Source organism: Melospiza melodia, chromosome 1, assembly GCF_035770615.1.
Source record: "Melospiza melodia melodia isolate bMelMel2 chromosome 1, bMelMel2.pri, whole genome shotgun sequence".
NCBI classification, from domain to species: Eukaryota; Metazoa; Chordata; class Aves; order Passeriformes; family Passerellidae; genus Melospiza; species Melospiza melodia.
Genome location: NC_086194.1, coordinates 85,694,181 through 85,722,154, shown reverse-complemented (window position 1 = coordinate 85,722,154; position 27,974 = coordinate 85,694,181). Strand labels below are relative to the sequence as shown.

The following is a 27,974-nucleotide window of genomic DNA, read 5'->3' as shown; positions in this document are numbered from 1 at the left end:
GTAATTCTGAATTATACTGGCTCATCCCACTGGTTTTCTCCATATCTGCACAGATCCACTTCTCTAGAACCTCTTCCATGAAGAACAAAGGAGATACAGCCATAGAGAGGTTCTGACATATAAAAAGTATTTTAAAACACTTCAGAAAAGGATTTCACCCCTGGTCATTGTGATGTCCTGTACCTCAGATTTGGGAAGTTACATTTATCAGAAAATTTACAGTGTTAAAAGAGTACAATTACATTCCTAGCAAAAGCATGCTTGCCCACCACCCAGCAGGCTGACATTCAGTAAATTCACTGTTCAAATACTTCCAAGTAGTACCTAGTCATATCAAGTATAAGATGGCATACTGAAACATTTTTACATTACAAGTAAATCTATTTACCTTGCTTCACTGTGCAACCAAAATACTGTATCTGGATGAACACATAACTTCAGACGTCATCACCCCATCATGAAGTATCTTCATTCCATCTGTATTTATTGAAAAATATTTACATATAGGTCACCGTGCTTTAACAGCATCTTTACACAAAAGGGTTAATGAAGAACATCACACTAGGATGGGGGAAGGGTGGTAAAATGTCTTTTGGAAAGTCAAGTTTTCCCCAAGCTGTCTCAAGCCAGGAGAGTTCTCAGGCTGAGTGTGCCGGAGTCCCGCAGTGCGTGCGCCACAGATCCACAGCTTTGCTGACAATGGCGTCCGTGTTGTCCTGAGGAATCTGCAAAAGATCAGGGCAATGTGCCTGCTCAGAGCACTCCATTCAGACTGCTTTGTTTAAATAAAGACTTTGAACTTCCAGTTCAGATTTTATCTCTTTATTAAAAAGAAAACAAAAGTAGAATCCCATCTCCCTGTCCTCTCATCCTACCATCCCTCTGTCCTGCACACACCATATTACATCCAGGTTTTGGACAAACAGCTTGTATTTCCAAAATGCTGACAAGCAGGCAGGCACCTCACACTTCACACACCCCTGACACCAGGCATGGCTCACACTGCCCATCCATGACCACAGACTGTGTCTCACGTAACTCTCCTGGGTTACACTGGGACCCCACAGCCCTGCTGAGACACCTCATTACTGTTCAGGGTCAGGTTCATGATCCCATCCTCACATCAACAGAAAACACACTGAGTCTACAGATTTGCACTCAGGCAAGACACAAAAAAAAAGTACCAGAAACCAGCCCTTCTAGAAGCCTCCAGAAAAATTAACCGAACCTGACCTGCTCTTACTTTCACAGAAAAATCCTTTAGTATCACAAGAATTGTTAGTTCTGTACAAACATAGACAATACATTCCCCAAGCCTAAAAATCACTTAATTCTATGGAAGCCTTAACTCCTGATAGAAGAAGTTATTATTCTCATTGCTGAGCATTCTCCCTTCACCTCAGTACTGCTACACTGTTCTCAGTAATGGAATAATAACTTTTGGTACATCTGCAACAGGCAAGCAATTCAGGCTGAAACAGTTATAAGCTATAAAAGGTAATGCAAAGCATAATTAGAGTACTTACATTTTCCAAAAACTGTGTGATCTTTTCTGCAGAATTCAGTGCTATTATCTTCATTTTAAAGGTTAATAATATTTCCACAGCAACAAACACAAGAATCTTGCAGGATCCACTTATAACTTTGTCCCAAACTCTACAAGAAAGTGAAAAGGAATAACTAAACATTATTGCAATGTTTATCTGCTTATTTCTCTGCTAGAACAGCCTTTGTACAACCATCTCTATCCAGAATATTTTTCTGAACAACTTTTCAGTACAGCAATGTACTGAATTATTTGGGTCAGGATAAATAGAAGACATTTTATCAACTCCTCAATCTGTACAGAGCAGAGGGATGGCAAGCAGTAATTGGAATGTACTGATATGGTGTGTTGCTGTTTAGAGATTGAACTGTTTACAAGCTCAAGTACAAAAAGCAAAACTTGGCTTAATAGCCTGGACTGTAACAACTACTCTACTGGACTACACAGCTACCTGAGTGTGTTGTAAAGATCAGAATTTTTCCTAATGCAAAAAAAAAAAAAAAAAAAAAAAAAAAAAAAAAAAAAAAAAAAAAAAAATTCATCAGCATGCCTAATAAAGATACTCTTCAATCAGCTAAGTTGCTAAAAATTCAAAGAGGTGTAATAGCAAACTACTACATCTCAAGCAGGTCATTGCTGTATGAGATACAAATATGATCTATCAGCAGGATATAGTCCATGATGTTTAAATTAGGCACAAGGAACAACTATTAAATCTTCTAATCCATCCCACTGTGCACAGACACTCTCAGAAATACCTAGGCACTCCTACCTCTCGTGTGAAATCATACCTGGACCTCCTTGGGCAGGTGTCCAAAGGCTTCAGCAACAGAACTTGGATGAATATTAAAATGGATCATCACTACCAAAACCTACTATTAGCCTGCAACAATTTGAAATCATCCCTCATCCAGCAGGTCTCTCTCAGGCCCAGCTCAAGAGACTCGGGATAAAAGATTACACAAAACAGTGTGAAACCATCTGTCAGATGGCAGCTTCTGTGGGCTCACATTATTTTTAGTTCTTGAATTTTAAGAGCTGTGTCAGAAAGAGTTTCTGAGGATTACAGTTCTTGCTCCTTCTGGGCACTTGTTCAAAGTATTTCTCCTCCCAAATAAAAATATGGGGAAACAAAGATCACACACTGTCCTCCATAATTTCTGAATATAGTAACACTGACTGAAAAACATCTTCTGCAGCCCATCTTCAGATTTGGATCTAAGGGTGTGCTCCTTCCAGGGACAACTCATTTTTGTATGACCTCTCTCAGAAGAATTTGCCCTTCAGCTCAGAGTGCCAGGAGAGCACAACAGCGGCATGACATGAACTCTGACAGCTGAGCTGAAGTGGAGGATCACACTTTTACACAAGGAATTAAGAAGGGAGAGCCCAGCCAAGAGCAATGAAGGTGATGAAAGGAGAGGAAAGGTGAGAGAGCTTGGACTGCTCAGCTTGTAGAAGAGAGGGATTTGGCGAATCTTATCAGTGTTAACCTGAAGGGAGAGCACAAAAAGGGTGGAGCCAGGCACTTTCCAATCATCTGAGGCAATAGGCACAAACTCAAACATAGGACTAGATTTTAACTTATAACAAAGAAAGGAGAAAAACAAATGTGTAGATCCTCAGGACTATTCTCAAAGCAGAAGGAAACAAAAAACCCACAAGGAGAGATTGTGGGGGCGGGGGGGGGGAAGGCACAGCCAATTTCTTTCCCCTTTGCAATTTAGTTTTAATTCCCTGTCTTGCTATGATTGAACAATTAGTATAATCCCCACAGGGACAGGAACAACACACAATACAAGATCAAAATCTTACTGCTTCATTTGTGGGTCAAGCATCCCACGACAAATGATCACTGCAAATATTACTTTGCTGTTGAAGTCAGGTCTAGGAAGCTTTAAGCAAGGGTATGAGAAAACTGAGACAACAGCTCTGTTCCACACTGTACAGGTCACTCCTGTTTACTTGTACAGCATTTTCCTTCCCAAACACATCTGTTTAGAACACAAGAAAAACTTCCCCATGTGTTCCATGTGCATCAGAACTGACAATTACAGAGAGTAGCAGATCTCAAAAACAGGAAATAATTTTTAAAGTTCATATCAAAGCTCATGTTAATTTGAAAACAAACTTACTAATCCTATTATAAAATACCCGGTCTTCTTTCATTATTTTGCTTCCAATTCTTCTGACTTCAGCCTCCATAATTACATTAGGTTACATGCTATGCTCAGAAAACACTCTATTGTTTTCCTGCATTATTTAGTCTGATTCCAGAACAAATGTTTTAACAATGGCAAAACAGATGCAGTATCTAAATCACCAGTGTCTTCACAAATTTTGGAAGATGGTGCACAGCAAAGTGCATGAATGAGATGTCAGCACTAACCAGCTGTGTCTGCCACAGTATTTTTTCCTTAACATTTCCAGCTATTGTTACACTCAGTAAAACTCCACCAGTAACAGTAATTGGGAATGATTGTGCAACACTGTGATCAACAGTCAGCACCTTGTCTGTACCAGCAGAGCCAGGAACAACAACATAAACTGTCAAAAATGGAAAAAAATCACAGCAGTTTCAAGGAAATATATTTTCTGATGATCCTATTCTAATACAGCAGTCTTTATACATTGTGTATACACAGGTGTCCTGCTTTCACTTTTTTAGTAGCAATCATTTAAGATCAACTTTACTGCAAATTTTTACCTGTTCTTTGATACTCCTGGAGAGGGGGAAAGTATAAGAGAAACATCATGAAACTGTACCTACAGCCCTACACAGGAATGCAGAAAAAGAAATACATATTATGAACAAAATTCACTATGTTTTGTGTGACTATCATCCTCTGTAAAATACAACTGTTCGATTACCACAGGAACACTCTTGCAGGTGTTTCTTGAACAGCAAAGCAGTACTGACAACCACAAGGAAAAATAAAAAGAAATGGGAAGCTATAAAGGCAAAGACCATGCCAAGGATTATGCAAATAAGACCATTTACTTTAACTGAGCCTCTTCTATAGACAACATAGGACACTCTGTGTGCACCTGTGTGTGAAGGGATGCCATTCTCCAGGCACTCTCTGAGGTTCCTGCAGCACCACAGTGCAGTAATACACAGGAGGCATCACAGCACTGCTGCTCTCTCTTTTTCTGATACATTACCATTAACCTCAGTTTTTCCCTACGCTGCAGGGTAAACATACTCAACTTTATTTCCTGGTTCTGCTCCTCCAGCCGTCCAGATAAGAGACATCTAAAAAGAACAAATGCTTTCTCCTCTGCCTGCACTTCTGGGTGTCCTTCCAGAGGGAACTGGGCATGGAGGGACCTGATGAGGCTCACACAAATTTCACCCTGATCTATCATGATCTTGTGCCCATTCATTTGCAAACCTGGGAAGCAGCTCAGTGAGACAAAGGCAAACTGAATAAAGTTTCTCTGTAGTAGCAGCCCACGTGCACATTCTTATGTCCTCCTGCTCCACAGTAAATTTAAAACATTTTCCCTATTTCTGTTGTTTCTATTAACAAATTACTTACATTTTTACAACTAAATGTAATTTATGCAGGGCATGGAGATCACAGATGTAAAACTACAGAATTATATTAATACATGAGATAGTGCCAGTTTGAAAGTCAAAAGATTTCAGGAGAATGACAAAATACTTTGCCACTAGCATGTTGCCAGAGACTAATAACCTAACAGCAGCCAGCCAATGCCAAGCCTTCAGTGCAGAGTACAAACAACATTAGGCAGGGGCCTGACATGTAGGCAGCATCATTAGGCCATAAAAAACGCCTGGCTAATTCACAATTACACTGCAAAGCTGCACTGCTTCTGCTAAATCATCTGGGCTGACAGTGCCAGATTAAACTGGGAGCCAAAGGGACATTTTTCCTGTTGAGATGAAGCCACAAACAGGACCCCAAGGTTTAAGAGCAGCCATCTCCAGCTGAGGGCCCTCACAGCACCACTGGAAAGCTTTCCACACATGGGCTTACCAAACAGATGAGCAAATATGCTGCTGCACAAATCAAACAAACAAACAGGGCAATGATGAGTATGAAAACAAAGGTGTGATCCAGTTCTCTGTCTCAGAGAGAAACACACCTTTCTGTGTCTCTCAAACCTCTGCTACAGGCTAGTTCATTTTCCAGAAAACACCCTGTCTATATTCCAGGTGGGATACAGTCTTTGGAATGGTCTGTTCCTCCCTTTCACCAATGTGACACCTTTAAGAAGTTTGTTAAGAAGCTCATCACATAACATGCCAAGTGTATTAGACACTGCATAAGCTCAAAGCAAAAGTTTCCACGTGAAACCTGTCCATATGTATTTTCCAAGCCCACTTACATTAAACTGATACGCAAATTTTACCTATGGTGCAACTTGAAGTGTGCATAAAACAGTATTTATACTGAGTAGCAGTGCCTGTCAGGCACTGGTATTGTGCAACTTCATCCCACCATTACCAGGTATGCACAGCATGTACAAGTTTTGTACACCTTAGAGAAAACCAAACAAACACAAAAACCAATGAATTTTAGATTTATCTGCTTGACAGAGAAGACTACAGTTCATAGAAAGCAAGCAGCCACTCTAAGAAATGCAGTGGTAAATCATAAGTGAAAATAAATCATAAAAGACTGTATTCAGATAATCTCTCACTTCACAAGGAAGTAAGTAAAATTCACGGGAGAACTGGAGACCTTCAAACCTCAGCAGTTTCAACACTGACATCTGGATGCATTTCAGATAAGCACTGGGGCTTCTAGATCCTAATCCAAACTGAGTCTCCAAGCATTAATTAAGTTCATCTGTCACACACTACCCATGAAGTATGTTATTTCCTCAGCGAATAAGGCCATTATGATTACAACTGAATAATTCACAAACCTAAACTGCCAAGAAAAAGCGCACTTTCATCATGTTCCCAAAAGAACTGTAGGGAAAAGGGATTGTTCTGCGTCAGAAATACCAACACTGAAATTTGTTTTTATTCCAAAGTGATAGAAAAAGCCAGAATTTTGACCTTTTCCAGGGGGAAAAAACAGTATTAAAAAATTTCAGGTAATCAAAACATTCTCATTTCAGTAAGGTAAAACAGCATATGGAAATGTTAAAGATGCATATTGATTAGACAAAATATTTCATGTAAATAAAACTAAAACAATATTATAGTCAATTGAAGCCAAATATTCTTGCTAGATGAAATACAAAAATCAAAATTCTTCATCTAGATTTCTCCTTTTACACCATCAGGATGACATAGCTCCACTGAACTTTCAATTTTCAACAGAAATTTTTAAAAAATCTCCATCTTCCGAGAGCAAATCTGCTCTGATACAAGTTCCTCCCTCAGCTCTTGTCCACAGCCATAAGATCCAGTAGCAAAATTAAATCACATGAGCTCTAAGCTCTAAACTGTAACAAACATCCTATACTATGCATGCTTACATAATTTCTGCAGTCACAGAAGTAGTAAAAGCTTTCAATCATCACATCACACAAGCACTAGGCAGACAAGACTATTTTGGTGCCTTACAGGTGCTTGATGAGAAGAACTTGCCATGTAACAATAACCATGTTGCACCTAAAGGCCTCAATCCTTCACAAAATGTTTTTTTTCCTTCAAACATTATCCTTGACAATAATAAAACCTACAGAACCTCAAAGACCATGGTCCAACAAGAGCAGGGAGCATGATTTCTAATCTTACAGCTTGTTCCCTAAAATCTTCTTATTCTTGTAAGGGTAAATAAAACATTTTTAAGAACAGCCATTTTCCACTTTCCTCCACAGAACATGAAGTACCAGATAAACAAACACTGCATCCGCTATTCAGATTATTACCAACTTTACCACCACAAAAGCATTTTCTACAAAGCAATTTACAAAGCACTGTTTCCATGCTAGGTTCCTATTCTAGCTACTGAAGTCCTGTGATTACCTCGAAGTAAAGTTTCTCTTGAACATTGTTACTTCTCAAAGTTTTTAGACAGCTGCAAATGACACCATTGTTTTCTCTGTGCCACATCCTGTTCAGCTATCAGCAACTCTCGTTAATGCAGAGAGATGTTTCTCTACATTAAGCTTGAATTTCCTGCTTTCCAAGAGTTCTCAGGCAGCAGAATTAGGGAAATCATACAAGCTTCATTTCAAAAGCCCTTCAGTGAAGTGTCACACACAAGAATCTTAAAAGCTCAACAACCTATTTGTAACTGCAGAATCCTGATATATCCTACAATTTCATTAACTTTGTAATATTCAACTTGCCTTAGTACTTTTTAAAATAAACTTCCTGTCATAGTTTAACCCCAGCCAGCAACTGAGCAGCAGCCAATCATTCATGTACTACCTCCATCAGCGGGATGGAGGAAAAATTGGAAGGGAAGAAGCAAGAAACAAATTTGTGGGTGGAGAAAAAAAGTTTCATAATTAAAAAGAAGTAATAATTTCTAAAAAAATTATAAGGAAGAGAGGAAAATAAAACCTGGGACAAGCGATACAACTGAGAACAGCTGCCCACCACCCTGACTGATGGCCAGTGAGTCCCCAGGCAAATGCTCCCACCTGCCAAGCTCCTCCTCAGCTGAACTGCTGAGCATGACTGCACATGGAATGGGATATTCCTTGGGTCAGCTGGAGTCAGCTGCCGTGGCTGTGTCCCCTCCCAGCCATGTTCTTGTGCACCCCCAGCCTCCTTGCTGGTGAGGAGCAGAACGATGCCGTGTAAGCACTGCTCTGCAGGAACTAAAACATCCCTGTGTTCCAAAACACAGGCCTATACCAGTACTCTGAACAAATCTAACTCTATCCCAGCCAAAACCCATACACATTCCCAAAATCTTTTTCATGTAACACTAATGCAATATTACAATCACTCCCTAAGCAGAGATTTTTGTCCAAAAGCCCAAAAACTGACTACCACTCAGCTATGTAACCCTGACAGAGGGTTTGGAGCTCTGCATCCTCGGAGGCACTAAGTGTCCAACAGAATCAGCTCGTATACTTAGCTCCATTCTTTTTATTTTCAGTAGGTGAAACAAGCACACAGAGATTGATTATCTTGCATCAATAACAGGGGGAATGAAATCCAATTTTATCATTTCCAAGTTAGCAATAAAGCTAATACCATAATCTTACAGATAAAGTATGGAAAGCTCTTTGCCTGATAGTGACAGAAAGCTGAAATGACTATACAGTTACAAACAGAAAGGAAAGAAAAAGAACTTGCCTCTGTAAACTGGACTCAGGTAAACATCCTGCAAAACACTTTTTAAACCAAAGATCATAGGGGAGTTTGCTCATTGCAGAACATGCCTTCAGATGCATCAGCAGTCTGTTATCTTCAATGTTCAAATACTGCTCCAGAAATTTTGGCTGAGAAAGGATTAGAAAATTTTAGGTAAGTCACATCAGAATACCTTCATAGTTCATGCACACTGTAAGACAAGCACTGTCTTAACAAATCAATTAATGTAATGGAGCAATGTAACATATTAAAATAATGTACCTTGTTTTAGTTGTTCCAAAATACAGGTGTTACCGACTTTTGCAATTAACTAATTATGTACTTAATCAAAGAAACAACCTCAGCTTCCTGAAACTGCTGACCACTAGCAGAACTTCCAAGATATGCAGTATTCCCTGGTGCAAGGATGTGCTTCAGAGCTTCAAGCAATGCAAAGATTAAACGTGCACTAATTACTGCTACCTTCACAAGTAAAATCGAGTTTCATTCACCTCAAACCGAATCACCTCAGCACACATCAAAAATATCTACACACAACACAGCAAAACCCAAAAAATCAATTCTGAGAGCAAATCCCCGTGCAGCCCATTAAAGGCTGGACACTGACTTATTGTTTTAAAACCCTAAGTATTTAAGGCATAAACATGTGGATAATTTTCTCATCTTGTTTAAATTTTAATGTAACATAATACACATTTTCATAAATTCTTGACTACCTTTATGCTTTGTCATAGTTAGGCAAACTGCTAAGGACTTCAACTGTCAAAGGCAGAAAACGTTTCCTTTGCCAATATTCTCACCTACTGAGTCTTGGCACATTGATTGCGTTACAAAAAAAAAAAAAAAAATAGGGAGGGAGACACTTGGCACTCTTCACGCCACATCGTACGAACACACACTTTGAAAATATTTCTTTCTCCTTTGAACTGGTATAGTTGAATGTACCACCCACAGATACAAGAGGTAGATCTAAAAATTATTTCTTAGTTCCAGAAGAACTAACAAGGGCAGGCAGAATTTTCCTCAGCAAATTTCTATTCAGCAATTGCTGGTGCACATGTACTCGATATTTTTACTTTTTAGGACATTGTTCACTAAAAAATCCTTATCTGTTATGGCTTTTTGATGAATTACAAGAACTTTCATAATTTTGGTAAGTACACACTAAAATCAAAATTTTATTTTATAAATCAGGAAGACAGCAATTCAAAATTAATATTCTGTGATAGTGTTTAAATTGTCAGTCCTACAAAAAAATCTACTCCACTTCTTATTATAACTTGATCTGCAACATATTGTTTTTCTGAAGATGGAGTACTCTGCTCCATTTATAAAGCAAAACTGGGCTTTGTCTATCATCCAATGAGCAGCATGTGAATGCCAGAGATGCAGCCCAAAAAGTAGCAGATGTACATCAAGATGTTCTTCACTTTTGACATTTTAATTGTTTAAAGAAAAATTTCAAGTGACCAATTTGTGAGACATATAATTCAACTGGATACAATGTAAACTTTAGAGAAAAAAGTTAATTGAAAATTACCACATACCAAACAAAAACTATTTCTAATGTTACATTAAACAGGGCAGCACAGTCACAATGCAAAAAGCACTCCTCCCCTATTTTCAAAGTAGCTGATGGAACAGAATCCAAGGGTGTCACTTCTGATTCTCCAGTTGTCTCCCTCTGTTAATGCTTTCTATGACTGCTTCTCCTTGCAAAACAAAAATCCTTTTTCCTTACCAGCTGTTGTAATGAATCTTTGTGCTTGCTGTTCAGCTGATTCACAAAACAACTGACAAGCCAATAGCATTCTATAGGATCCTCTACCATTTCCTCCATTGCTTTAGCAATAGCAAGAAACACTTCATCTTCAGGTTCCTGAAAAACAAAGCAAAAAAATTGATCTACAAAGTATTGGACTATTCTGATTTAAAGTATTCTTATATTCCTTTTCTCTGCTATTCAGGGAAAAAAACAGGAATCAACATACACAAAAAGCTGTTTTGACGTTCCTAAACAAGACATCGGGCAGCAGCTGCATGATGATGACAGATATCTATTAAAACAGAGCAAGTAGGACTTGTCTTGCTTTTAAAACCAAAATATGCTTCAGTGTATAGAGAGTCCTAAATACTACTGGGTTTGTGTCTCTGCCACACAGACTGCTCCCATACACACATATCCTTATTTGAACTCTCTGCATTCAGATGCACAAAACACTCAGCAGACTTCTGTTTGTTACTCAAACATTTCAAAATATTTAGATCAATCTGACATCTCTACCTCCCTCTGCCTCTACAATAAAACACCTGCACCACCATCAAGAGCAACCTCTCCTAAGTTTAAGGGGACAGTGACTGCACTGAAAAGAGAACAAATGCTTTCTGCAGCAGCAAAACAAACCTGAGTTACAGGAGAAATGACTGAGGCTCTGTTAAACACCATCGCTATGAAACCTCACCCCAGTCCTGAGAGCAGCTCTGGGATGCACTGACAAAACACTTGCTCAGAAGGCAATACTGCTCTAGAAGGGAGGAATTTTCAGCCCACTGAAAAAATCACATGCCAAAATCAAGGAAATTTATCTACTGGAAATTTGCAGGGTAGGATGGCCACATTCCTAGGAAATGGTAAGTGTATGAAAACATTCCCTCCTCTGACAAGAGAATGCTGCAGGCAATCCTCCAATTCTAAATATTACTGAATTTTCCATATCAAGTCTAACCTTTTTTTTAATTTTGAACTTTTCTTTAAGTACTTATGTCAAAATTTGCGATTACAGATGAAAATTACAAATTAAGCTGGGCTAGAGTGAATACGGATAAATTAACTACAGGACGAATCCACTTAGAAAGCTCTGTGGCTCCTTTCCTCATCTATTTCATGGAGAAAAGAAAGAACCACTCATTGTTTTTATCATTACACTACTAATTCACCATCACAACACAGCCTTGTTTAACCATATGGGTGTATATTGTGAACAGCAGAGTATGTGCACTATCTGACAGAAGCCCAGATCAGTTCAGACTAAGAAAACAAGGAGGACAGTACACTGAAGTCTAGATTTAAAAACAAATAATTCAAGTATTTGCTGCAACTTGCATTAAATCACTGCTTGTACAGGCTCTGAATTACCCTTGTTTCAGGAATGTAAGAACCTATGAGCTACAATGAGATGATGTCATTTCATGTCAGTGCTATAAAGAAACTGAATTGCCCCGGAGTACAAGAGGCTTGAAACCTAGCAGGAAAAAAGGACAAAAGAGATTTTAAGGCATAAAATCTTACCTAAGTACTTAGGGGAAGGAAAAGAGAAAAGCACTTTGACTAAAATTCTTTATTTTATACTAGTACTTCTCTGCTTTCCATTCACCTTACCTGCTCTATCTACAAGCACTTGTGGGGCGACCTGCAGTTCAGTTTCTCACTGGTTTACAGTTTCAAGTTCAATCAAGTACTGTATTTAACAGACTGTTAAAAATCACCACTGACCAATGGAAAAGCAACGTTTCGAGGCAGTTTTCCTGATTCCAGCTGATGTATGCGGAGGAAAACATCAACCTGTGGGGTAGAATCATTAATAAAGCGAATCACACGGAGAGCGTGGTGAATGTCCCAGTACTGCTCCTTCCGGTACTTCATCACCAAAGCATGAGATTCGTGGTGAGGAGGAATGATTCCTAAACAAAAATAAATTAAATTAAATTTGAAAAATTAAAAGAAAAAAATATAAGCAATTGTAAGGAGGAATCCTACTTTTTATATGTCTAGTTTTCAGTACAGTATTAGTTGCGTATTTGTGCCCAGCTTCCATTTATTTTGAAAACAAAGTCACTGTAGAATGATTTTTATATACATTAGCTGTTCATTTTCTCAAATTCTACACTTTGTCTGAGATGACAGAGACTATATACATGCAACTAACTAATGCAAAGATACTGTTCACTGCAGTAATAATTACTTTACTGCCAGAAAAGTCTTTACTCACTGCACCAGAAATTAATTCTCCCTAAAATGACATTCAAAAACCACAATCAATCAGTTGAATCAATTAAAGATTAGAACTTAAAAGGCCACATCATCACTTGTAAAGTAACATTTGTTATTTTCTTAGCAGAACACAAATATCTTTTCTAGTTTTCTGGGAGAAAAAAAAATTTAAAAAATATCTAAGTAGAAAGGCAAAGAAAATTACGCAGCATCTCCAGCAGAGATACTTACCATTTCAAATTCAGTCCTTTCCCCTACCTGAGAGTCTTGCCATGCACTGATTTTCACAACAGAACTGTCACAGACTTCAACAGAAATAAAAACATACATACACCTAGGCAAAAAATGCCATTTCCCTATCACTAGTGGAGCAGAATTTTTCCCAGTGCAGAAACCTGTGAGAACAAAGTATTCTTCAAAAGTCAGTTCTGAAACAAGGTACCTGATCCTTTTACCTCTCATTTAAAGAAAAAAATATTCCTGCCAAGTGTTACACCATGAAATGGCTGGGTTGAGGAACAAGCACATCAGACAGAAAATTATCTTTTCTTTTCCAGCTGCAAACCTGTCTGCATTTCAAAAGCTGGAAGAAAGCAAGACATTTTTCACAATACACCAAAAGAGAGTCAACACCATAACTGTGTGTACATACTGCCAACTGCTCTCCTCAAACACAGAGGACAACCTTAGGCAGGCAAAACAAAGCTGAAACAACAGAGAGGTGCCTGGAAACCATCATGAGTCATTCTCAAGCAGGTAGGTAACAGAGGCATTTCTGACACACCATGTCACCTGGGACATCAGCAAGCCTTGGCACATGTCTGAGAGGGATTTGTTGACAGGACACACTCCCTTTTCCTAAATTATTAACATTATTTAGAGGTCACATGACACCCCCCACCAGAAATGGACTGGGCTGCGGTTCCAGCCATTTAGGGGGAGATATTTTGAACTGTCCTTCTCAATATCAGCTTTTCTAACAACTGCTAACACTGAAATGCAGTGTAAGGAAAGTCCCTGAACCTCTGTTCACCCAAGGCATGTTACAGAATAACAGTAGGAATACTTGAAATCAGAATATCGTGAGTTTGAAGGGATCCACAAGGACCACTGAGTCCCCCTCCTGGCCTTTCACAAGACTACTCAAAAAAATCACACTGTGCCTGAGAGCAGAGCTCACTTCTTGAACTCTGTCAGGCTTGGTGCTGTGACCACTTCCCTGGGAAACTGTTCCAGTGCCAAACCGCCCTCTGGGTGAAGAATCTTATTCTGATATCCAACTCAAACCTCCCCTGAAACAACTTCATGCTGTGAAATGAATCACTCTGGGTTTAAAATACAACATACTTTTTAGAACCAGTATAACTTCCCATGCAGTTGATTCATAAGGTGTTTTGTGTTATCATATGATTCACAGATCCTTTATCTAAAGCAGCCCAAGACCTGGCTCTGCAGTGAGCCACAATTTTGCAAAGAGATGTATTTTGCTATTATAATGCTGGCTGAAGGATTCTGTACTGAGTTGCTTGTCCAAAACTCCTATGCTCTATTTCCCACTACTAATATTTTAAAGGATGCTGACTACTGCCCAGAATACAATAATATTGTTAATGGCAGAGCCTTTTATCAAGTAGGACTACTCTGTAAGTTCAACGCCAAGAACTTCAAGCTTTGTAATTAGATCTTGCCCCTTCTATGCAGTGTTTATTTACTACTTTTGCCAAAAAAAAACAGGAATAAAAATTATATTCTACATAATCAGGAATATGAAGCCAAAACTTTCAAAATGTAAAAAACTGGAAGGAGAAAAAATGAATTAGAAAATTAAGATTTTTTTTAAACCCCTCCTTGTCTCCAAGTGGACATGACTTTGCATCTAGTCAACGAATGTACTTGACCAGTTAGTGCAAAGCCATTAGTACTTTTGAATTAGTCATCTGACTAGTGCACTTCTAGGAAAATATAATCTATTTATGGTTTTTACAGCTTCTGGGGATACCATTAACCTGTCTTCAGCCTTGTATCTTCTTCAACGGCAAATACAATTCAAAGCCAGCAGCAAAGCCATAAGAAACTGATATTCTGCAGAACATGAAGCTTCTCTTTAGAATAAACATGTATTCCATGCTTCACTCAGTCTAAAATTAATCAAAACTTTACTTCAGCTTCATTGTCTGTTATTTCAGGAGCACAACTGAATATCTTATCAGATATAGATAACTTCTTATAATCCATATTTCAAATTCATTTCATAAATGTACTTGGATAGTGTTACAAAGTTAAATACAGAAACACACTCTGCTAGGCACATTTCAGCAAAGTTCTCAAAAAACTTGTTTTATAATTGCCATTGGGCATCCAAGGTGGATACAAAAGGAGGCTAAATATGCATCAGTAGGCAAGGTAATACAGAATAATCCTGTCATTACTTCATCAAAGACAAAAAAAATTTTAAAAAAGAAAAAATTGCACCTTCCTACAGTCTATATTCCATGTTATACAGATACATAACATTCTATATTCTGTGTTATACAGATACATATAGAATATACATTCTATATTCCATTCATACCTAGAAGCACTTTCCACACCAGTATACGATACATGGATGGAAGAGGAAACCTTTGACTAAATGTGCAAAGTTTCTCAATATCTGCAAAGAAATGCAAAGAAAAAAATTCAGGACAAATTTAAATACAGTTACAAATAGGCTTGCATCTCTGACCCAGGTAAGTATGACAAACTTTAGTTGCAGATTGAAATTCTCTATTTCACCACATATTATCAACAAATGCTTTCACTGCTTTCACATTGGCCTGACTTACAGTAAAACTACTCCAGGTTTCATAAGGAGGAGACTGGACCATTTTTATAGGCATTTTGTAAAGCATGTCACTGTCAAAATAACTAAGGCCTTTTTAAAAGGGACAACATTTATCTTTCTGTTCTGCCAGAGATGTGGAACTCCTCAGGGACCAAAAGCAGTAACATTTTCATTGCTTTGAAGTTAGATGGAATTGACAGCATGAGATGATGCATTCTCAGATTAAAATTGCTTTCTCTAAAAATCTTTAAGTTTCTTGGGCACAGAGAATGAAAGAAGGAAAAAAAGAAGAAACAAGCAAGGTGACAAATCTTTGATAGTTTTAAAAATCAGATTTTCAGGTCTTTGAAAATCGAAGGTCAGCTAGCACTGACTGAGGAATTATTGGTGAAAGATGCAAAACTGAAAAAAGTATTAAGCACAGCAGGTAAGCATTATCTATTACTCCCTCCCCAGCCCCTAATCACCAAGAAATAGAGCAACTTGCCCAAACGATCATCCTTCAGCAGAATTTCCAGCGACTTCTTCTCTTCAACTCCACGAAACCCCACTTTCTCATAATACACTGAGCGGAAGTTTCTCTGAGAGTCATCAGCCATGGCTGATTCCTCCTGAAGAAACAATGAATTCCTCTGAAGACTTACAAACATACATTCCTTTTGCTTTAAGGTCAAGTAATTTTGCACACTGATATAAATTTACTGCCTATGTCTCTACAGTATTAATAAACCCTACAGAATATTAAATCTTCCAAGATGTTTTTTGTCACATACTTACATAAACAATTACAAATGTAATTTATTCTAAACAAGATCTAAAGATGCCAACTTTACAGACAAAATTAAGGGATTTTTTTAAATTATCCACATAGTATATTATGGTAAATTCCAAAAAGTTTTTTAAAAAACTGCTGGAGAACGACTTAAATATTTTATGCCATGCCCTGTACTTCAAAACCAACATTAAAAAGTACAGTTACAAGTCTGACAAAATTCTGACTACAAAAACCCTACTCAAGTAGAACTATTGCCCACATAAGTAAAATTATTAGGTTTCTTACTCACCAGTCAAGGTAGTCAGAAGCAAGGACAAGCCAGAGCTGGCCTCAGTGGGACAGGGAAGGATAAGGCTGGGTGTGTAGGTTTCTTCTTAAGTTGCAGATAGGAATTAAATGCTCATGTTGTTACCAGCTGCTGTAACAGCCACAGCCTCGAGCTTGTTATTCCAGCACTAAAACCAAACAAATGTCTCATCCCTGTAGTGGAGCAAAGGTAAATTCCAGTGAGTGCTCTGTGTATCAGAACAACTGTAAATGACATTTCAATTCAGCTCAGCCCTCTAACTATCAATTCTCTCTCCTCTTCAGGCTTGCAAACGTGAGAAAGTTCTGTTTCCTAACTCCAAGGACTAAGAACAATCTTAACTTTTATCTTGTCCAGTGACAGCAGCAAAACTTCAAGAAAAATAATTTATTTTGACTAAAGAGTGGTGAATGATGCATTGAGAAGCTTTATAGTTAAATTCTTCTTTTCCTTGCAGAACCAAAGTACACATCAGGAGCAAAGCACTTACAGATATAAACAAAGGCCACAATTTATAGAGAGTGCACACATTTAAATCTGTATCTCCAGAAGGCCTATTTGTGTTTCAAATTATGTCTGGTTTTAGTGCTTTGTAGGATCAGGGCCAAGATCAGACAGCAAAATACAAACCAGCAAATGACTGAATTAGTGCTTTCTGAGATAGGCCAAATATTATTTTAAAACCAGAGAAAAATGAAATAAATATTACTTGCAACACATTCCAGTCCTGAACTATCCTTAAGAAAATGACTGGGATATTCATGTATGGTGTACTTAAGGGTCCACTGATCAGAGCACCCATTGTTTACACTACAGCCATGTTTAAAAGCAGACTTCAGATGTGACAGACCGTCAACTACTTTTGAAAATTTTCAGATTTTTTTTTTGAGAATTTTCAGATTGTCAAATTTTTAAAAGCTGGATTTAGTAAGTGTTATTTAGAAAAATAGCTAAAAAAAAAAAAAAAAAAAAAAAAAAAAAACCCAACAAAACATGTCTAGCCATACCACTTGTGGAAAAATGACAACATACAGAACAGGAACATGAAATGTAACTTGAAAAATAACAGTAGGACCTATTAGCCAGGAATACTATTTTAATAATTTTAAACTAGCACTATAACAGCAGTACATTTTATTTATTCAGCAGTAAAAGGAGGAAGATAGTTTGTTTCCTCCCTCCCAACTTAGGATTTGTATCTCCACGTTCTACAAATGACCAGTATTCCAATCTTTACACCCTGGAAAAAGAAAGGGGGAAAACAAATCCTTAGCCAGCTCATTAGAAGTGTGCTGTACAGAAGTGTGTAATTTACTCTTCCTACCCTCAATTACAGCATTTTCGGCCTCACCAGCGGCTTTCCCGGTACCAGAGTGTCCCTCCTGGGGGCAGCGCCGCCGCACAGGCCGGGGCTGCGGAGCCACCGCGTTCTGCCCCCGACCGAGCACCCTTCCCCGCAGGCCCTGCCGGAGGCTCCCCCCACCCGGCCCTACCTCGGGGCTCAATTCCCGGCCTCCGTCACAGTCCCAGAGGAAAACAAGGGCGCATTTGGGCACGGGATCAATGCGCCCCGGGAATTCGGGAGCCGGCCCGAGGTGCCGGGGGGCGGCGGGGGGAGCGCGGCGCGGCCCGGGCGCGGCGCATGCGCGGGCCGGTCCCGCCCCGGCGGCGGGCGGAGCGCTGGGGCTGCCGTGATGGGCGCGCTCCGGGGTCGCGGTGTCTGCTGTGGGCGTCCCGCAACCTCTTGGGGTCACCCGGTTCATCCCGCACCCCGCCTGTGTTCCCCGCCACTCCTCAGCTCCGTCCCTCTGCCCTCAGAGGGCATCCGTCCCTCAGAGCCCGCTGCCCGCCTGGCGCGGGTGCGCTGAGGGCTGCACCGCGTTGTTTGCTGTCACGATGGGTTTCGCCCCCATCCGCGGTGACTCCAAGGGCGCGTTACTTACGGAGACCTCTGGGAAGCGAAGTGCATTTCGCGAAATCGAGATTTACTCCGGCGCTTGTGATCGAAGTGCTGGGTGCTAAATATCCCGCCCCTCAGAAGAGATAAAGGACCTACGTCTCGCTGCTGAAAGTCTGAAAAATCAACCTGTGTTGCCAAAACTAGGGAGCATCAAACTAGTAGTGTGGTTTTGCTTCGGGGTTAGGGTACTTCTGTAGTTGTTGGTGATGTTTATGTGTGGGACCTTGCCAGCCCCTCTGTGCTATTGCAAACACTGGACGCCTGCTCGCCCCAGGAGTGGAGTTTCCTGCTTGGAGCCCCTTTCCAGGAGCAGAAACTTGAACGAGGCCATCGAGTGCCTGCGTTAGCTGCAGCAAGATTCTGAAGTGCTGGAATCACAGAGTCAGTTAGGCTGGAAAAGACCTTTGAGATCATCGAGTCCAACCTTTGACCAAACACCACCTTGTCAGCTTAGACCAGAGTGCCAAGTTCAGCCTTTCCTTAAACACTTCCAGGGACAGTGACTCCACCACCTCTCTGGGCAGCCCATTCCAATGTTTAGACACCCTTTTGGTGAAGAAATTCTTCCTTATGTCCAACCTGAAACTCAGGAGAGGAGGCTGACCGCTATTTAGGAGGCCACAGCCTCCTTGCAGGCAATTGTAGGGAGCAATCAGGTCCCCCCTGAGCCTCCTTTTCTCCAGGCTCAACACCCCCAGATCTCTCAGCTGCTCCTGACAGGACTTGTGCTCCAGAGCCTTCCCCAGCTTCGTTGCCCTTCTCTGGACCTGTTCTAGCACCTCAGCATCGTTCTTGAATTGAGATCCCAGAACTGGGCGCAGCACAGGAGCTGTGGCCTCCCCAGTGCCAGAGAGAGAAGACAAGGCAGCTGCTGAGGTTATGGGGCTTATTTCCAAATGCACAGGACATCCCATTATTTTAATCTTGCCCCACACTTTGGAAGTAGCCATGGAAGTAGCACACTCTTGCAGAATGGGCATGGCTTTTGTCAAATCCAGCTCACACAGGAGTATGCTTTTTCTTGGGTGTGTACAAATCCTAGCAAATCTTGGAATAATTCCTCTCAGCAGCAGGTGGCAGGCTGGTTCCATTTTTGGTCACTTGGGGCTCCCTCAACTCAAATACATCTTTTATCGATAGATGGCACTTGTCCCGGCATGAGAGCTGTTCGGTGGTGTTGGGAGCTGACCAGTATCACACGGTTCAGGAAACAGCTGCCGAAATTAAATCTCGTGTAATTTTCAATCATTCATTCCTTCAAGCCTTTATCAAGACTTATTACATAGCTATAGTGGTGCTCTGAAGAAGCCTGAAGCTAACACAATTTGTTTTAGCACTAATTTATAGTACAGGAGATACAGAATGTTAACAGAATGGTATGCCATTGCTAAAAATGCCTAAACAAAATAGGTTCTGAAAGGTTTAGCTGCATAAAAATGCAGCATAAAATCAACACCTGTCCTGAAAAACAATCAAATTAATGTTCTTCCCCTAGTAAAGTTTCTAAACCCCATATATAGAAAGCTTCATATACACAGAGATTTTCTTAATGGTGCTTGTTTCTAACATAATAGTTTATAGTGAGATCAGTTGTAAATATTACATAAATATTTAGGTCCGTGGGAAATGAGTTAAAGAATTTAATTTGAGATTTTTCAAAATGCAAATGAAATTAAAAGCATAGGTTGAGCAAGAGTAGGTTGACTATAACAATGATTATGTGGTGAAACAGCAAACCAAAGATGACTAACCTATTCTTTTACTTGGACTTTCTTACTCTAACAGCCTTTTTATCTTTTAACTGCCCTTCTACCTCCACCTGTTCTTGCCAAGTGACTCTATGTGCCATAACTCAGTGTTGCAAAGCACACAAGTGAGTCATGACTTAAATATTTGATTTAATACATTTTATATTTTCATAAACTGAATAATAACCTTATTTTCCCTTGTCTAGGGACATAAAGTATCTTCATTCCTATTGACAGAATCTCTTTCTTGCCACTGAAAATGCAAGCAGAATTTAATCATTTATAGCTGCTAGTGTCAGCCAAGTGGAGCACTGTGCCTATAATAAAATTGATTAATACATCATTAATCAATAATACATAACTAGACATTTATCCAAACCATGATAACCTAAACACTTAATTCTTTTAAACTGTAATAACATCAGAAAAGGTAGCACACATAAAAGCTAAAAGGGAAGCAGGTTTGGAATTGGCTTGGGATTATCTGAGACAGCAGAGCTGAATGAATTAGTACCCTGCTAGCATACTGCATCTCTTGCTTTTATCTGTGACTATGAGTATCACTGTGCTTGCATTTTGTACTGATATCTTTATATTGCTCAAGTGAATTACTCACTGGCATAAAGGGTCACAGGAGAAAGAAGCCAAACAGGCACTGTTAACATATTTTATTGCAAAATATGAACTGTTGTGCCTGTGTTTCTTCATGAATGCTTTTGCTGTTAAAGCTGCACTAATTTTATGTGAACTATGCACTGCTCTTAGAAAGTCAGTTCAGTCTGTCCTGTGTGACTGACCTATCAATGGATCAGGATTACGAATCAGAAGCACACCTTGTTATGCGATTTCTCAAAAAAAGGGGAAAATGCAAAGCAACGAAACGTCAATTTCACACAGCATGGAGGTCTATGTTTGTATGGCATTATGACACAAGGATGTAACATGCAGAGAATAAGTGAAGTTTTCATGTGGGTTTCATTTGCTCTAAACTGATGGAAGATGTACTTTAAAAATAAAAAAGACACTTGTCTAATAGTATCTTCAGAGTGTATCAGATTCAGTGATTCCAGCTTGCTAATGCACCATCCCTTGTCCCTGTAATAATAGGAAATGATTGATGCTTAGGAAAGAAGTTACAAGTTGGGTCATATCAGCTTTTCTAAGATATCATCTCATGTTTTTTCAGAGGCATGAATATTTCCAGATGGAGAGTGGGGCTGTGTTAATGGAAAGGACAATTTACTTATACATTCACATAGCCTTTTCATTATGAAGATCAGCAGATGTGGAAAAGCTTGGCCCCATTTCCTGGCCAAAACAGCGTCCCCCTACTGTTTACATTCTACCTGAGAGAAGAATGCAAATGTTGGCTCTATTAATGTTCACAACTTAATTCCTTGTTGAAGTCAGATGGAAAAAATATAACACTCCAAGGTAAAAAATTTATAAAGCTGTTTAGCATCAAAGGGGAATTCAGCCTTTCATTTTAGCATGGAGGCGCAAGAGGCAAGTCTGACTCCAAACAGACCAAACACTGTCCCTGTAATCATGAGCAGGCATCCCCACATGACAGCAAGGAAAAGGCTTATGGGGCTGAAAATAGCAAGAGGAGTGGCTGAACTTGGAAATCTGAGTTCAAATGTGTCCTACTTCTGAGTTTTCTCATCCTGCTAAAGAAAGTGTTCTTCAGAGGGGACATGGTTTTGTCTGCAAAGATATGCAGAAACTGCAATACAATTAGGAAGGAAATAACCAACTGCTGTTGCTTGCTCCAAATGTAAAGGGTTTTTTTAGGATTATGTCAGCAATTTTTTTAGGATGATGTCTTCTGGATTCTAGTCATAACTTTGATTTGTTGTGTAACCTCAGCTGTGACTGCCCTAATTATTCATTTACCAACCTGATTAGTAGCTGTGTTAAGATTGACATTTTTGTCTGAAAAAGGCTTGCAAGTTTTTAAATAGCACCAAACACATGCTTTGTGCTGTCACTGAGCATGGCACATTTGGGGCACTACATAGTAACTAATAAACAGTTCCAAATAACATTATCTCAGGTTTGTTACTCTTTAATTGAGAACAGACAATGAGGTAGGTGAAAATGAGACAAAGGTTGGTCAGTTTAAGGACAGTGGGAAAATCAAATAAAACATCTTGAGCAGCCTAATCAAGAGTTGTGGTGTTTGGATGAGGTATAGTTATTATGATCCCCATATATGATTAGAGACAAGGCAAAAATATGCAGATATCTGCAACAAAATGCAAAACTAGGTAGAAATTAGGACTGGGTTTCAGTCTTTGCATTTTTTCTCTTTGTACCAAAGCCACAAATGTGCCCAGAAGCCAGTTCAAGGTAACAAGCTGCATGTGGTAATTAGACTCTTTTCCTCACTCAGCCAAGTATCCCTGATTACAGTGGATGCCCCATCCCTGAAAACACTGATTGTCAGGTTGGATGGGGGGCTGAATTAGCTGATCTAGTTGAAGGTGTCCCTGCTCTTTGTGGGAGAATAGATGAGCTTTAAAGGTCCTTTCCAACCCAAACTATTTTGTGGTTAAGCTTTGCACCCCATTTCTATCCTCCTCAGCCACAACCTGTGCTGAGAACAGCACCCTAGCTGCTGGCGTGTTTGGCCATGGAAACAAATTCCTAGTTCCACCCTGCTGCCTAGGCTCAAAGGCAGGAGCCCAACCCAGCAGTTTCACTGGGACCGCTGATGGAAGGGTGAAAGGACTGGATCCAACCAAAGCAACCCAGCAGACACAGCACTTGTACCTCCAAAGAATAATTTGTCACTTAATCGTTTTCTTTCAGGAGCCCTGCCTGCCCAGGGGGAGGGCAGCCCTGTGCACAAGCTGGCTTTTGATCTCAGTGAAGCTCAGAGGGCTTTGCTAGAGAATCCATAAAGGATTGAGCAGCAACTAATTAATTACTCAAAATTTTATCAGTCATGGTTTGCAGGCTTGTTTTAATATATGAAGACAAGCTGTACAGCTGGAATTGTGAACAGCTGTTTGTTTTGTGACAGGACAAAGAAGTCTCCCTGTCTCTACTGACAGTGATTTTCTGTCAGCCTTCTGGGTCTGCATTCCTGTGCTTTTTAGAGGTACTGGAGGTACTGTCAGTGTCCTGTTTTAATGCAAAGTTGTAAAAATCACAGGACAATTTACCCCACCAATTCCTGAATTACACCAGGATGATTGTCATCTGCCTCTACAAGCAATGATTTGCAGACATTATCATTGAGGACTTTCTGTTGGGAACTGAAAGCAATGTTCCCTGAAGCATTTTGAGGCCAGAAATTCTTGTGAAGCTGAGCATTGTGAGCTGTAGGGTGCAGGCAGATACACCCCTCTAACATCCTTTCTCAAAACACACAATAAAAAGTGCAGCTTTGTGCTACCTGATCAGTTATTCGAGTGATTTTCTGGTCAGCAGATGGATCTGGTGCTGATTTTATCAGCTTGGTTATAAAATCAATTCATGGAGAGTGCAGTCTCACCTTCCTCTCCATAGATGGAACTGCACAACATGTATTCACTTAGCTGTGAAGCTGCTGGTGTAGGCTTTGGTGCTGCTAGCCCTGTTCTAAATAGAGTAATTTGAACACAGACTGTGCAGCCAACCCCAGCTTATTTGGTATTCACAAACTGCAACAGCATATTAGGCATTAATTATATATGACTTATTATATTAATTATAATGAATTAGAATTATATTAGGGTTGAGAACTATTTAAAGGGAACTAGAAATTAAAGCAGCAGGATGTGAATCTGGCTGTCACAGACTTGTTCTGCATGGCCTTGAGCAACATGGGTTGCCATTCATCTCTAATTTTCAAAAGACAAGATGAGGGTAATGGTATCTACCTTCTTTGTGAAGCCAATGAGATCCTGTTATAAACAGAAATATTAACTGTAATTTCAAATCTTCCAGTACTAGTGTTAAACTCATAGAATCATAGAATGGTTTGGGTTGGAAGGGACCTTAAAAATCATCTAATTACAACTCTCTGCCATGGGCAGGGAGACCTTACACTAGAACATGTTGCTCCTTATCCCATCCAACCTAGCCTTGCATAGTGACAGGGATGGGGCATCCACAACTTTTCTGGGCAACCTGTGCCAGTGTCTCACCAGCATCACAGCAAAGAAAAAGAATATAAAAGTAATTTTATAAAACTAAATAGTTCTGACCACTTCATCCATAAAAGGAGGATAATCCTACCAAAATCTGCCTTAAAAACAGGGTGGAAGCTACAAGTAAAAAAAAAAAAAAGAAAGAAATTCATTAGAGAGTGATCTCACCAATTTCACTTCTGCCTTCACTTTGCCAACTGCAAAATGGGAATAATCACAACAGCTCATTTTGAGGGAATTTGTTAATAAGACACTTCATATGTATGAAGCAGTACAAAGTTTGCCAGACATGGGTGGATAGCTGGGAGCTTTGTCAATTCAGCAAGTGACTTAATCTTTTCTTCTTCACAGAGGCCCTGGTCCCACAGTAGACCTACACAGGATTCCAGGTATCAGGGTCTGTAAGCCAAAAGGGCAGGACATGTCCCAGAAAGCTGTTTATGCTGTCCATGGAACTGCAGGCAAAAGGCATAGAAATGTGAATGGAAAAAATAATCCATTTTAACAAAAAATGTTCTACTGAAAGAGCACAGTTTATACCTGCATTTCCTCACACTGCAACACAGTGCAGAGACAGGAATTTCTTAACACACAAGTTTTGTAATCCCAACATCCTTCCATTGTGGCAATCAGTCCTAAACATTCAGCTGCACCCACAGCAGCAGAGGAAGCCCTGAGGCCCACCCTCTGCCACTAAGGCCTACTGGCACAGAATGCTCATTATTAATTTCAACATCACCAAAAAAGAGGGTGGTTTAAGCAGTTTGCTTAGTGGGAATCATGTCTGCTGTGTGCTAACTTCCTAAAAGTGCCATGGAAAGGATCTAGACAAATATAAGTTGATCTAAGCCAGAAATCATTCTTGGGATGTTCCTAATAATTAACAGAATAGAGTCAATCATCAGAGCCCAGGAAAGTTCTGGTTCCTTCTGAATCTACTTTTTACCCTGATCCTGATTACCTTATCTGACATTTTGATTACCTTCCTTCTTGAGCTGGAGAGCTTGTCACAACTAGCAATGGAAGGCATTTTTCATCACAGGTACTTCCATAAGCTGCATAGCTAGCACCACTGAAAAGGAGTGTTAAAATATAAAATCTAGCAATTTAGGGATAGCATTGGGAAAGTAAAGAAGCCTGTCACGCACCATTTTCATTTCCAACTATCTCTGCTTTCTCAAAGTCTGAAAAGTGGGTCCCAGCTTTTCCAGGTTTGGCTGCAACACCATGTAAAACTTATTGCACAAGTGACAATACTGGTTGCATTCAGAGGCTGCTGTCATTGCCTGGATGGGATCTGATAATCTGCAAAATCCTTTAGTCTGCAAGATGTGATTAACTGTGAAAGGCAGAGTTATTGAAACAGACTGGAGAAGGATGTGAAACATTTCTCTAGAATCTGCACACACACCACCTCCATGTCTGGAGGAGGGGCCACTGCAGAAACACTTGCTTACATGTAAATCCTTTTGTAGGGACATGCAGAACTTAAAATTGTTCTCCTCTATTAGCTTTTCTTTTGGACATGTTTATTATTCTGTAGTTACTCTACCAGCTCTTTGATCTGATGAAAAAAGCACATTTCTGGCAGTCAGCAAAACTGGTTTCTATTTACATTCTGCTGTTAGAATGATTTGGCATAAATTTCTGTTGACAATTACTCAGACCAGGGAATTGTTCTGCCTGAAAACTAACCTAATAAAAACCTCACAATGTTAGTTTTCAGCTAAATCCATGACTGTTAACCAGGTGGCCACACACATTCTCCCCAGTGTCTGTACCCAGGGAAGGCAGGAACAAGCAGGAGTGGTGCCCTGGGCTTGGCAGCAGCCCTGCCTCATCCCTCAGGAACTGTTTGTGGAGCTGCAATGATTAATTTTAAAGCAAAGATGTGGTGCACACCAAGATTTGTGGTGCTAAATGCAGTAGTTGGAGCACTCCCAAGGGGAAAATGCACTAGAAAAGGCATTTATGTGCAGGACATGAGTTTTAGCTTGGACTAGGCCAGTGCTGTGGGACAGGTGACAAGTCTGGTGACTCCAAGGGCAGCCTGCTGGGGATGCCTGGTGGAAATTTCCTCCTTCCATGTTGAACATGGCAACTGCAGCTGTCACCAGCACAGGCACATAGACCCAAGCAGACTGAGCGGACAGGCACCCTCTCCCAACCTCCAACCCAGGAAAGGCTGTCCTAGGAAGAGCTGTGCTGTGTCACCCTGTTGGACACCCTGGGGTAAAGCCCTGTTGTGCTGGGGATCACCTGTGTCAGCTCTGAAACACAAGCTTTCCACTGGCCTCACAAAAGACCTCCACAGCTTTCCACTGCCCGAGAGGAATAAATAGCAAAAGCATTAAGTGTGTCTACTATTTGGCACAGCAGCATGTTTTAATAACCCCTGCCCCAGCAAACTCTTCATTGCCAAAGAGAACAATGCAATGCATTTAACATTCTTCTGATTAATATTTATGGCTACAAGCCACCCATTGTTTTTACTGCATAGCTGGTAATCAATAGGGGCTCCAGAAAACAGCAGGACAAGCCAGGGTAAACTGTGGAAGCCTTGGTTCTTCAAGAACTAGGGAAAATGGCAAGAGGTCTTCCCCCTCACCTACGGTTTTGCAGTTTGTTTTAAAAGCGGAAGTTTCACTTGGGTTCATAAATCTGCATTTAAGTGTCTCAGTGTGCTGACACAGGTTTGGAAATGTTTATCTTAGCACTTGTGCAGCCTCATTAGTGTGGAATGTTTATACTCGCTCTTGCATTTTCACTTACCTGTACAGTTATGTATTGTGCACTGGAACGCTGTACTAATAACCCCACTGTACCTCCAACACTGTTTCACAGTAATTGCTCCCCCAGGTGCTATTTCCAAGAGATTTCTACATTTTAGCCTTTTAAAGACAAGTAGGCCTTGTTTTACTCTGAAGTTGATGGGAAAGGATGTACTGTGAAATTTGGCCTTATTCTATTTCAGTGCCTAATTGATTGGTTGGGGATGGTGATCTGGAAACCTGAGCAAGGTTTTACTGCATTTACTCATGAGGACAAGGCAAACATTAAACTGTAATTCCTGAAGACCTGGGCACTGATACTTCCTTGTCTTGTGCTTTTCTTCTCTTCAGACTAAGAAAATTATGTGTATTAAAACTGATAAAGAGTATTTTATGTGCATATATCTTTACAGTATGATAATTGCAGTAGTAGTAATAGAAGTTGCTAACATGTTACATATCTGTGATGAAATCACACTGTAAATTTTATATAAAATATACCAACTCTGTAAGTTTTTATATATATGAAAAATATACAGCTTACAAGATTAGGTGATCTGAGGGTAGTGTGCATTGTAAGTGATGATGATTTCCCATCCCTTCACAGATTTGTGCCTCGGATTTACACACTCTCATAGTGCTTGGGAATGGAATG

The 27,974-nt window shown here is 39.9% G+C and overlaps 1 protein-coding gene across 3 annotated transcripts; it reads right to left on the bottom strand.

Moving 5' to 3' along the window:
* Positions 1 to 458: 458 nt before the first annotated feature.
* On the bottom strand, positions 459 to 18,336 carry TBC1D7 (TBC1 domain family member 7). Of its 3 annotated transcripts, none has more exons than XM_063160632.1 (9): positions 18,195 to 18,336; positions 16,684 to 16,874; positions 16,107 to 16,230; positions 15,368 to 15,448; positions 12,298 to 12,485; positions 10,546 to 10,683; positions 8,787 to 8,932; positions 1,527 to 1,656; positions 459 to 725 (listed from the first exon to the last, which is right to left on the bottom strand). In XM_063160632.1, exons 3-9 carry the CDS (start codon positions 16,216 to 16,218, stop codon positions 639 to 641), a joined length of 882 nt encoding a protein of 293 aa, XP_063016702.1. In that variant the 5' UTR covers positions 16,219 to 16,230; positions 16,684 to 16,874; positions 18,195 to 18,336; the 3' UTR covers positions 459 to 638. The 3 variants fall into 3 exon arrangements, with proteins under 3 accessions (XP_063016702.1, XP_063016709.1, XP_063016714.1); XM_063160639.1 differs by lacking the exon at positions 18,195 to 18,336 and adding an exon at positions 18,026 to 18,171; XM_063160644.1 differs by lacking the exon at positions 18,195 to 18,336 and adding an exon at positions 18,053 to 18,150.
* Positions 18,337 to 27,974: the final 9,638 nt, after the last annotated feature.